The sequence below is a fragment of the Saccopteryx bilineata genome, chromosome 4 (assembly GCF_036850765.1).
Source record: "Saccopteryx bilineata isolate mSacBil1 chromosome 4, mSacBil1_pri_phased_curated, whole genome shotgun sequence".
In the NCBI taxonomy this organism is placed as follows: domain Eukaryota; kingdom Metazoa; phylum Chordata; class Mammalia; order Chiroptera; family Emballonuridae; genus Saccopteryx; species Saccopteryx bilineata.
In genome coordinates this window covers 78,684,032-78,696,713 of record NC_089493.1, presented here as the reverse complement: position 1 = coordinate 78,696,713, position 12,682 = coordinate 78,684,032, and the positions used below count along the sequence as shown (strand labels likewise).

Sequence of the window (12,682 nt, the reverse complement as noted above, 5' to 3'; positions counted from 1 at the left end):
GTGCCTCCTTTAGGAGGGACAGGAATTGGGCCGGACTTTTGTCCACTCATTGTGAAATCTCTAGGAGTTTTCATAATTAACTATAACTGCCTTGTGAACGGCCTTTTGTAGCCCTACTATTAAGCAGGTGACCTTATGATTACAGAAGTCCCTGCCAGGTTTGCCTATTTGATAGTCCCATTAGGGTCTTCCCTGGGAACAGCCCCTGCTCCCACAGGCTGTTGATTGTCCGTCCTGTGGAGGTCCTCAGCATGCCTCTGTGCGGCCAACCAGACTCACTCCTTCTCCTGGGGTAGTAAAGTGGAGGACAGGATGATATATATAGGCCATGCCAGGTCAGATCATAAGGCTGGGTTAGGTATTTAAATTCCTTTACGTAGGTGTCTGGGTAGAGAAGTGGAGAAGGAACCTAGTCTCTTCTCTATTTGTGACAGGTCTGAGAGGGAGAATGGAACATGGACTCTAACAATTCCCTTGGTGACTGCTACCTCACAGAGAGGGAGGAGGGGAGCCGGAGAGTCCTGGGGTTAAGTCGCCTTGTACCGGAGTAAGTATGAGGGGGAGAAGGGAGGTCTGGGGGGGGGGGTCAGTATCTGATCCTGAGCTTGAATGATCCCCAGATGGCAGGGAGTTATCAGCACAGGAAGGAGGTAGAGAGGGAGCAGACTGAGGGACAGCGTGATCAGCTGGATCTAAAGGAGGGTCAAGGCCCTGGCCGGTTGGCTCAGCGGTAGAGCGTCGGCCTAGCGTGCGGAGGACCCGGGTTCGATTCCCGGCCAGGGCACATAGGAGAAGCGCCCATTTGCTTCTCCACCCCTCCGCCGCGCTTTCCTCTCTGTCTCTCTCTTCCCCTCCTGCAGCCAAGGCTCCATTGGAGCAAAGATGGCCCGGGCGCTGGGCATGGCTCTGTGGCCTCTGCCTCAGGCGCTAGAGTGGCTCTGGTCGCAACATGGCGACGCCCAGGATGGGCAGAGCATCGCCCCCTGGTGGGCAGAGCGTCGCCCCTGGTGGGTGTGCCGGGTGGATCCCGGTCGGGCGCATGCGGGAGTCTGTCTGACTGTCTCTCCCTGTTTCCAGCTTCAGAAAAATGAAGAAAAAAAATAATAATAAAGGAGGGTCAGAATTTGTAGGAGGAGGAGGTTTGGAGTATGCCAAGAGGATTTGATAGGTGGAACAGGTTTGACAAAGAGAGGGACAAGACGGAGAGCAAAGAAGGCCTGAACGAACATAAGGGATTTATTTGCCATTGCGTTGACAGAAGTTACCAAGGTTTCGAAGTGTGTTAAAATTAAAAGTGCCATTTTCGGGTCATTGAGACCCGTTATCTAGTAGATATTGAGGCTATGCAGTACTACAGTTGTGAGGCTTCTATGATATGAAGTTAGAGGCTATGAAGGGTGAGTGTGAGAAATCCTAGAAGGAGGAAGGGCCAATGGTAGAGACATCCCCATTCCCCTGGCCAGTCTCTGAGAGCTAGAGCAAGGCTCCCTCACAAACTGGGTGTCCCCAGATCAGTAAAGATCAGGACCAGAGGCCGAGAGGTCTTCCTGGTCTAGTGCTAGTACTTTCAAGAGGCTGGAGCCAAGAGAGAGGCAGGAGAGCTGAGCTAGGAGAAATCATTATTCACCTGTGAGAGAAATCAGGCCGGTGATGTTTGCAGGCAAGGGTGAAAAGCCCCGGAGAAGCGCGTCCTCTTGGCAGGTTCAGGAGGGGCAGTCAGGAGGCGGGTCAAGCCCAGGGGAAGGGAAGCGGGAGAGAAGGGTAATCCAGCAGGTTCTGGCAGGCACCCCTCCCGGGTTTCAGCACCAAAATGTATGGTCTGCAGGAGGAGGACACCCGAGTTCAGACAAGAAAAGTTTATTAGGGGGTCATCTGCTGGGCTTACTCCTAAGGCGGAGGTCAGCAACTGGTTCTTTAACAGGTAGGGTTAAATAGGGGATTTGAGGGTGGGGGCTGTTAGTCATTATAGGGAGAAAAGGATTAACACTAAATTAGCTAGGGACCTTCCACACTTGAGTGAGTCATTCCAGATGTCTGGTGGGAGGTGATCTGGAATGTCCAGTTTTTTAATGTCCCTTTGTCTACTTAAGGGAAGAGGGGGTCATGGCCCCCATCTGCAACCCTATTAATGTCGATGATCCCACGTTCAAGCCAGTGACCCTGAGCTCAAGCTGGTTAGCTGGTGCTCAAGCCAGATGAGCTCTCAAGCTGGTGACCTGGAGATTTCAAACCTAGGTCCTTTTCATCCCAGTCCCATGCTCTATCCACTGCACCACTGCCTAGTCAGACCTTGCTTTATTTTCTCTCTTTAGCTAATCTAAGATACATTTTACTAAGGTGACCAATTTTTTTAAATGAAAAAGAGGACAAAAATAAATGGAAGAAAACAATATAGTAAATAAAGATTTTATTCATTGCAACAATAATACACTATAATATAAATGCATAATAAAAACAGTTGTAATATTTTATATTGTATTTATGCTTACATGCCTATTGATTTTTAATAATTGTAAGAAAAAAGTACTCATTTAGATAAAAATACGTCACATCACATGCAATGGATCGACTCTGCATCGATCAAATACAGACATTTACAGATTAGTCTTCTAATATCAAAAAGGAGGACATGTAGGAGGAACTTCCAAAAAGACTGTCCTCCCTAATGAGGATGATTGGTCACCTTAATTTTACTTAAATTGTTATATTTGTTAGACTCTTTCATCAAGCTCTATGAGATCAGAGGTTACCTGTTTTCTTCACTTCTTTGTTTCTTGTGCTTAGAACAAAGCCTGTCATAATAGGCATTTACTTAGGAAACTTTGTTAAATAAATGAATACCTGCACGGCTCCCTCCCTTTCTTGACATCTAGTCAAGTGCTACCTTCTCAGTGAGGTCTTTCTTAAAGATTTTATACAAAATAGCATCTTATCCCCTACATACACACAGAGACCATTATTGTATCTTCCTATCCTGCTTTAAAATTTTTTTTCTAGCACCATTTGAAGTAGTATACATTTACTGATTGTCTCTTTTCTCTCCCCTGTAGAATCCCATTTCCACAAAGACAGAGACTATCCTCAACACCTTAAAAGAGCATTTAACTCTTGGTTAGGTATTCTGTGGTTACTTCTTGGGTGAAATAGCCAATTCTGACCAAAAGCATTGCCAGGCGCGACCACAGACACTGCCAGACTGGCCATGAGGTTTCCAGCACACTCGAGAGCTCGCCAGCGAGCACTCTAAACTTCTTCACATGCCAAATGACTCCTCAAAGAAACACTGCTCTTCTCTGGGAACTGCAATAACATCGGTATTCCCTCATTTTGTTTCTGCACCTGAAATTGAACTTCAGAATTGACAGCTAAGCCCAATGCGACGATTGAACTTCAGAATTGACAGCTAAGGTCAATGAGACGATTAAAAGTATTTAGCAAGTCACTTTGTAAACTGTTGGGCGTTTACCAAAGTTTAACGGTTTTACTTGGCTTTACAAGTACCGTCAACCAGTCTGAGAACAAAAGCTAACTCCTAGGAGGAGGGTCCACAGGACTCTCAGACACTGTCCCGCGGGACGCTCCAGCCCCGGGCGCTCAGGATTGGCCGAGGCTGAGCAGGCACCGCCCCGGCTGGCCTAGGGCGCACGTTCCGGCGAGACTTCTCGGGGAGGTGGGCGGAGCGAAGCGGGGCGGGGAAGGGCGGGCCTGGACTGACGCCCTGTCGCCCACTGGGCGTAGGATTGGCGGGAGCTCAGCAGGCACCGCCCCGGCCTTCCTGGGGCGCGCGCATGGGCGGGGCCACCCCGGTAGGCGCGTGGGGCGGGTGGGGCCGAACCAGGGCTGGGGCTGAGTTTGAGGCTGGAGCTGGTGATGCCGCGGCTGGGCGGACTTGCTAGACTTGGGCGGAGGCCAAGGCATGGCGAACGTGCGAGTTGCCGTGAGGGTCCGGCCCCTCAGCAAGAGGTGAGTCTGGGCGGGAGGGGGCGCCTGAGTCGTCAAGTGAGTTAGAGAGCGAGGTCCCTTCCTCCCCTTCAAGTGATTCTGGCATGGAGGACTCTAACATTAAGTGGCCCAGAGGGCCGGGGTCCGGAAACCTTAAAGGCATGGAAAGTTGAGACCTGGGGTCTAGCGTTCGCGTCGTGCCTCGGGGGATAGCGGTTCCTGGACGGCCTCAGGGGCGGGCGTCCCTGGCGCCCTGTCAGCGGGAGATTTGAGGGGGCACAGCTCAAGGCTAGGTGCACGGGTGGGGCCTTTCTCACGGGGCACGTTGGGAAGGGCTGAGAAGGATCCTTCTGTGGGGAGAGGAATTCTCAGCCTTCTCTGTCTTCTTGGTGTCTCTGGAGTACCTGTGAGGACTGAGGGAGAATGTGGGTGCAGGTGGGCTTCTCTTGGAGAAGATGTGGAGAGAGGCAGAGTGTAAGGCATGAGAGGGAAACCGAGGCCCAGAGAGTCTGGTTTCATCCTATGCTAGACAGCAGAGCTGTGAAATAGGGGAAGTTATTCCAAGCCCTTCCCTCAGCGTCGGCAGTGCGCGTTTTCTCATGCCGACCTCTCGGCGCTCGGCGGCATCTAGTGTGCAAACACGTAATTTCTTCCCTTTTCCCCTAATTTTCCACTGATAGCTTTGGAAAGTCAGGGGAGGCTTCACAGGCAGGTGGGTTTGATTTTAAAGATCTATTAGAGTTTGCTGACCAGTGGAGAAGGTATAAAAAGCGTCCTGTGTAGTGAAAAACACTGAGAGCAAAAGACTTAGGCTGTTAAGAACCAGGTCAGTTTTGCTTGTTTGGGAAGCGGGTATGTGGAGGGAAGGTAGTGATAGGACATAAAGCTGTGGAGGGCTGGCAGATCCTCTTTAAAAAAAAAAAGCTATTGAACTTATTGGGGTGAGATTGGTTAACAAAATTATGTAGGTTTCAGGTGTATAATTCTCTAATACATCATCTGTATATTGTATTGTGTGTTCACCTCCCTAAGTCAAATCTCCATCACCATTTATCACCCCTCTGGCATACCCTTTTTTTTTTTTTTTTTAAAGGGAGAGAGACAGACAGAGGTGAGAAGCATCGCCTCGTAGTTATGTCACTTTTTAGTTGTGCACTGATTGCTTTTCATTCATGCCTTGACTAGGGGAGCTCCAGCCGAGCCAGCAACCTTGAGCTCAAACCAGTGACCATGGGATCTTATTGATGATCCCACACTTAAGACAGCGACCCTGTGCTCAGGCTTTTGAGCCCGCGCTCAAGCTGGTGACTTTGGGGTTTTGAACCTGGACCTCAGCATTACAGGTCAATGCTCTATCCACTAAGCCACGACCCATCAGGCTAGCAGGTCCTCTTTTTGCAAAACTGTTCTTTTAAGGGTTCCTGGGATAACAACACTGACCACTCCTCACAGTGACTTCTCTGTCCCCGGGAACTAGGAATTTATATATTAAAAAAATGCTATTGAAATTGAGTTATTTTCAGCCACAATAGAGAATAACATCTCATTAAACAAAAGTGAGGAGGAAAGAAGGGCACAAAGCTTATTTACTGAGCTCATGTGAAGAACCTTGAGCAGCAAGTGGTAGAATGCCGAGACTGCAGATAGCCAGGTGTGAGCAGATTATAGTAGGCTGAGGATTCAAGAGCACAGATTCAGGAGCAGATATGGAGAAATGTAATGTGACCCCAGCATCCAGAGATGCAGCTATACTCTAAGGCAGGCGTCCCCAAACTATGGCCCGCGGGCCGCAATGCGGCCCCTGAGGCCATTTATCCAGCCCCCACTGCACTTCTGGAAGGGGAACCTCTTTCATTGGTGGTCAGTGAGAGGACCACTGTATTTGGCAGCCCTCCAATGTCTGAGGGACAGTGAACTGGCCCCCTGTGTAAAAAGTTTGGAGACCCCTGCTCTAAGGTTTGTTAATTTTCAGCATCTTCAGTGAGGCTCATCTGAATGTAGGGAATTGATTATTACGTAGTATGTTCCAACCTTCAATAAGCACACAGTTAATGAAGTCATTGGATCTGATGTATTTGGGATGAAATCTTAGAGATCATCTAGTCTAAGCTTCTATTTTTTCTAATTTTCCAGGTGATCAAATGGTCTTGTTTAAGATCCAAAAGTAGGTAGAGCCAAGATTCAGCTCACCAGACTAAACTGTTCCTTCCTGAGGTTATAGAAAAGTTGCACTTCTCAATCAAATGCCTATTTGCTCAGTAGGACTAGAACTGACTGTCCATCAGTAAAATGATAATGTGGGAAATGGTTTTGATGCCTTTACCTCTACCTCACAGTTGTTTCCCATAATCAGAAAGTATCTCATTATGTTGCTCATTGGATATTCAAAATCATTCATCATTGAGACAGCATGTTCTCTTCCACCAATACTGTAGGCCCTGAAACATTTCCTGCTGCCCTGTTGTGGGAGAAACAGCTATGTTAAGCTTGCTTGTTGGTTTCCTGGCTGCAATCACTTTACATGATTAGTGTGTGAGCATGTAGCAGAAAGCCACGTGTGTGTCTCTATGAAAAGCTATGGTTGCTTTTCCTTGGTGACAGTTCGCCCAGATTGCTCTCCTGCCACTACGAGGTGCGGTTTCCTGATTTCCTCAGCCACCGCTGCTGCAAGGGGCGGTTTTCCTGATCCCATGCCCTCCACTGCAGAAAGTGGTTTTCCATTGCTTATCTGCTCGCCCATCTCTGCGAGCCTCCAATAAATAGGAATGGCCCAACGCTTTCTGGCTCTGCAGTTCCTCTGAATTCAATGTGAACCTGCCTAGCCTCAACTGCCAGCATTATACCTGTCAAAAGTTATTTTTCATACACTATATTCTCTTTCTGTGCTTTTTTTTTTGTCAGCGTCAGATAGGGACAGACAGACAGGAAGGGAAAGAGATAAGAAGCATCAGTTCTTCATTGTAGCACCATAGTTGTTCATTGATTGCTTTCTCATGTGTACCTTGATCAGGAGGCTATAGCAGAGTGAGTGACCCTTGCTCAAGCCAGTGACATTGGGCTCCATGCCAGCGACCATGCGATCATGTGTATGATCCCATGCTTCAAGCCAGCTACCTGGGGGTTTCAAACCTGGGTCCTCTGCATCCTAGTCTGACACTATATCCACTGTGCCACTACCTGGTCAGGCCCTTTCTGTGCTTTTTTAAAAATCTGAAAATAGAATAACGATATTAATATTTTTTTAATAGTTTTATCTTTTTTTTTTTTTTTTTTTTTTTTTTTACAGAGACAGAGAGAGAGTCAGAGAGAGGGATAGACAGGGACAGACAGGAACGGAGAGATGAGAAGCATCAATCATTAGTTTTTTGTTTTGCATTGCAACACCTTAGTTGTTCATTGATTGCTATCTCATATATGCCTTGACTGGGGGCCTTCAGCAGACTGAGTAACCCCTTGCTCGAGCCAGCAACCTTGGGCACAAGCCAGTGAGCTTTTGCTCAAACCAGATGAGCCCGCACTCAAGCTAGTGACTTTGGGGTCTCGAACCTGGGTCTTCTGCATCCTAGTCCGACGCTCTATCCACTGTGCCACCGCCTGGTCAGGCGATATTAATATTTTTATGAAGAGTAAATGAAAGAATATACTTAAAATACTTGGAACAGAGCCTGGCTCATTTTATGTGTCCCATAAAGTATTAGAATTATAATTCTTTTTTTTTTTTTTAAAGATTTTATTTAGTGATTTTAGAAAGAAGAGAGAGAGAGAGAAAGGGAGGAGGGAGGACAGGAAGCATCAACTAACAGTAGTTGCTTCTCCTATGTGCCTTGACCAGGCAAGCCTAGGGTTTTGAACCACCAACCTCAACATTCCAAGAAGATGCTTTATCCACTGTGCCACTACGAGTGAGGCAATTTTTTTTTTAATTTATTGATTTTAGTGGGAAGGGTAGATAAGAGAGAGACAAAGATAGTAACATTGATCTTTTCCTGTATGTGCCCTGACCAGGGGTCAAACCAGCAACCTCTGTGCTTTGGGTCAGTGCTTTAACTAACCGAGCTATTCGGCCAGGGCTATAATTCTTTTTTATTTTATTTTTTTAATTCTTAACTATTTTTATTTCTCTCTATACTTAGTTGTCTTTTTTTTAAAGTTTTACAAATGAATAGATAAGTAGTAATGACTTGATATTTTCCCCTCTAATACAGTGATTTTTAAATTATAGTGTGCATACAATTCACCTGGAGAGCTTGTTACACTGCAACTTAATGACAGGAATTAGATTAGCCCCACCATCTTCTGTATTTCTGATGAAAGTGGCCTGTGGACCCCTTAGAGAAACATTGTCCTGAGAGTAATGTGTGAGGATTTAGCCCTTTTGCAAAACCTAAGGAATGAATGTATGCCTATTGGTGGAATTCAGGACATGGAAGTGAGTGGTAGTAGCTCCATGCTACTGTGTGTAAGGCTCCTCCTCCTCAGTAGACTTTATTGAGCTCTGTGCTGCCAGCTCCCCACCTGAGGATACTGCCCTTTTTTTCTGTTGTGTTCAACCTTAATTCACCCTCATTTTGTTCTAGAATATTTTGGAACCACTAGGCTATTAATGGTAGGGGAGGAGCAGCATCTCACTTTTCTATTTTTTTTTTTTTTTTTACAGGGACAGAAAGAGAGTCAGAGATAGGGATAGATAGGGACAGACAGGAACGGAGAGAGATGAGAAGCATCAATCATCAGTTTTTCGTTGGGACACTTTAGTTGTTCATTGATTGCTTTCTCATATGTGCCTTGACCGTGGGGCTACAGCTGACCGAGTAACCCCTTGCTCCAGGCAGCGACTTTCTCACTTTTCTATAGTGTTTGTTATAGGTTTCCTCTAAAAGCTCAAGTTTTTTTGTTTGTTTTTAGGTTTTGGTTGCTTTAATGCCAAAGAGTCCTAGATGAATCTTCAAGAAAAGGCCAACTAGGCCCTGGCCGGTTGGCTCAGCGGTAGAGCGTCAGCCTAGTGTGCGGAGGACCCGGGTTCGATTCCCGGCCAGGGCACACAGGAGAAGCACCCATTTGCTTCTCCACCCCTCTGCCGCGCTTTCCTCTCTGTCTCTCTCTTCCCCTCCCGCAGCCAAGGCTCCATTGGAGCAAAAGATGGCCCGGGCGCTGAGGATGGCTCTGTGGCCTCTGCCTCAGACGCTAGAGTGGCTCTGGTCGCAACATGGCGACGCCCAGGATGGGCAGAGCATCGCCCCCTGGTGGGCAGAGCGTTGCCCCTGGTGGGCGTGCTGGGTGGATCCCGGTCGGGCGCATGCGGGAGTCTGTCTGACTGTCTCTCCCTGTTTCCAGCTTCAGAAAAATGAAAAAAAAAAGGCCAACTTAAAAAAAATTAGATAACAGATTTGGAAAAGTTACTGTGTGATTTTTAAAAATCATTGTCCAAACTCACTGTATATAATTTGTATATTACTCTTTTTTTTAATCTTTTATTTTTATTGAATCCAGAGAGAGGAAGGGGGGTAAGGGGGAGACAGAAGCATCAATCTGTTTCTGTATGTGCCCCAGCCAAGGACCGAACCAGCCACCTCTGCATTGGAGGACAATGCTCCAGCCAAGCGAACCATCCAGCCAGGGCTGTATAATACTTTTATAGTTGGGGAAGGATAATAAAACTTATTTTAAACTACAGAAGGCAAAAAAAAAAATGTTATCCTGTAAAATGTTAATACCAAAGATAAAAGATTAAAAAAAATTTTTTTAGAAGAGCTGAGGGCGTTGTTGGGGGGTGGGAGGGAGAGGGGTGAGCAGTTTAATGATCCTGGGAGATGAAGAATATATCTGCTGACTTAAACATTATCTAATATCAAATGTGAAAGAAGGCCCTGACCAGTTGGTTCAGTGGAGTGAGTGTCAGCCCAGTGTGCCCATTTCCCAGGTTCGACCCTGGTCAAGGCAAACATGAGAAGTGACCATCTGCTTCTCTTCCCATCCTTCTCCCCTTTCTCTCTCTATTTCCCTCTTGCATTCAGTGGCTCAGTTGGTCCAAGGGTTGGCCTCAGGCACTGAGGATAGCTCAGTTGATTCAAGCATCTGCCCCAGACGGAGGTTGCCAGGTGGATCTCGGTTGGGATGCATGTGGGAATCTGTCTCTCTATTTCCCCTCCTCTCACTTAAAAAAAAATTGTGAAAGAATATCAGGCCTTGGGAAAATTTAAGTAACAGAAATGTCATTACCTGGCAGAGAGAAAATTACTATCCAGGGCTTTATTTCACTGACAGGTTTAAAAAAATAATCTTAAATGTAAAGACATCCCCATCACCCCTGACCTACCTTATCCCTGTCTCTCCGCTTCAGCCCTCAAGGTTGCATCCTGAGAATTTAGAGGAAGGATAAAATGAAACTGAATGTATTTTCTCAACTTTCGGGTCCCATACTAGGAATAATTTAATTAACCCTTTGAGTAGTGAGGTTTTTTTTCATGCTCGCTGACACCTGGGAGTGAGTTTTTTTTTTCAAAAAATGACATTAGGGCCCTGGCCGGTTGGCTTAGTGGTAGAGCGTCAGCCTGGCGTGCGGAAGTGCCGGGTTCGATTCCTGGCCAGGGCACACAGGACAGGCGCCCATCTGCTTCTTCACCCCTCCCCCTCTCCTTCCTCTCTGTCTCTCTCTTCCCCTCCCGCAGCCAGCCGAGGCTCCATTGGAGCAAAAGATGGCCGGGGCGCTGGGGATGGCTCCTTGGCCTCTGCCCCAGGCGCTAGAGTGGCTCTGGTTGCGGCAGAGCGACGCCCCGGATGGGCAGAGCATCGCCCCCTGGTGGGCGTGCCGGGTGGATCCCGGTCGGGCACATGCGGGAGTCTGTCTGACTGCCTCCGCGTTTCCAGCTTCAGAAAAATACAAAAAAAAAAAAAAAAAAAAAAAGGGCATTAGTTCCAGTTACAGTTTTATTAATGTAAAATCCTGTTTGTTTGATAACCAATTTATGGAAACAAGAAGAACATACATTTGCCTTTTTTTTAATGTAGCCATCATATATGTACAATCATACTCTGGATGATCAGGAGGCACAAGGACATACATGAACATTCGTACTACTGAAAGGATTAATGACTTTCATTATAGTGGAGGAAGTGCTAATGAATTTTTTATCTGTTAACATTTTGGCTGTGGGCACTTTACATAAAGCTCTTTATGTTATGGAAAAGAATTCTATAGTATATTTGATTCATTTTAGGCTTCAGGTATGTGACTCAGTTGGATTAAGCCCCTTAAAATGATTTTAGGGATTGGTTATAGGTGTTATGTGTTTTTACTTAACTGCAGCATAGGAAGATTCTTAAGGATTTTGGTTTTTGTTCCAGTAGAAGGAAAAGACTGGGAAATATTTTTTCAGGATCTCAATAGAGAGGAACTCAAAACCTGTTTCATGCTTAAAATACCAGAGAAAATGAGAGGTGATATCATGTTGAGTGCTGAACCAAGGATACTCTCCCGGGTTTCCAAGCCTGATTTTTAAGGTATAGTTAAGACCCCAGGCTTTGTGGTCAGACAGATCTGAATTTAAATCCCAGCTCTACCACTGCTAGCTGAAAGGAGCTTGGACAAGTTATATAATTATTCTCAGCTTTAGCTTTCTGTATGTAAAAATGAAGATATGTTAGGATGCTATCTCAGGAGGGTGTTGTATATAGAGGATGCTCAGTAATGGCGACTCTTAGCTGTTCAGAGCCAAATCGTAATGATCCAGAGAAGTAGGCCAGCTAAGAGACTGTTTGATGTGATGTTTTCGGCCACTTATGGAGATAGACACCCAAGTTATGGAGACATTTTGTCCCAATAGCACTGCTTTTAGCTTCTCTCTCTCTCTTTTTTTTTTCCCCCCCTGAAGTTGGAAACGGGGAGGCAGTCAGACAGACTCCCGCATGTGCCTGACTGGGATCCACCTGACACGCGCTCGACTGGGATTCACCTGGCACGCCCACCAGGGGGCGATGCTCTGCCCATCTGGGGCATTGCTCTGTTGCAACCAGAGCCATTCTAGCGCCTGAGGCAGAGGCCATAGAGCCATCCTCAGCGCCCGGGCCAACTTTGCTCCAATGGAGCCTTGGCTGCGGGAGGGGAAGAGAGAGACAGAGAGGAAGGAGAGGGGGAGGGGTGGAGAAGCAGATGGGTGCTTCCCCTGTGTGCCCTGGCCGGGAATCGAACCCAGGACTCCTGCATGCCAGGTCAACGCTCTACCACTGAGCCAACCGGCCAGGGCTTCTCTTTTTTTGATTAATTAAAAAAAGCAGTAATATTCTCATTTGGGATTGGGTCTTCTTTCTAGGGAGATCAAAGAAGGAGGAAGAATTATTGTGGAAGTTGATGGCAAAGTGGCAAAAATCAGGAATTTAAAGGTAAGCCTGAAATTATTATTTTTTTTCTCTCTACCAAGGGGCCAGTATTATTACAGGGACTTCTACATAAAGGTGTGTATGTGAATGTGTATAGAGAAGGGGAGTAGGAGGACTCCGACCAACCAGAAACAAATACAAAATGTAGGAAGGAAGTGCAGGAGATGTTGCAGCTGCAGCTCAAGTTCTATCAAGTAGGTGCAGCTGTTTTAAAAACTGGTCAGTAGTTCTTTGAAAGTAAACACAAGGGTTGTATGGGGGTGGGGCATGGCCTAGCTTAAATTATTTTGAGGACAGTCTATGCATATGCTTAACTCACTTGAGCACCAGTTAGACCAGGGGTCCCCAAACTTTTTACACAGGG

At 46.6% G+C, this 12,682-nt stretch overlaps 1 protein-coding gene across 1 annotated transcript in view; it reads left to right on the top strand.

Moving 5' to 3' along the window:
* Nucleotides 1-3,828: 3,828 nt before the first annotated feature.
* STARD9 (StAR related lipid transfer domain containing 9) overlaps nt 3,829-12,682 on the top strand; it is a 165,493-nt gene continuing 156,639 nt past the window's right edge. Inside the window, exons 1-2 of the mRNA XM_066276929.1 lie at nt 3,829-3,963; nt 12,252-12,321. Coding sequence (XP_066133026.1) covers nt 3,917-3,963; nt 12,252-12,321 — 117 coding nt within the window. The 5' untranslated portion in view covers nt 3,829-3,916. The remainder of the gene's footprint in view (nt 3,964-12,251; nt 12,322-12,682) is intronic.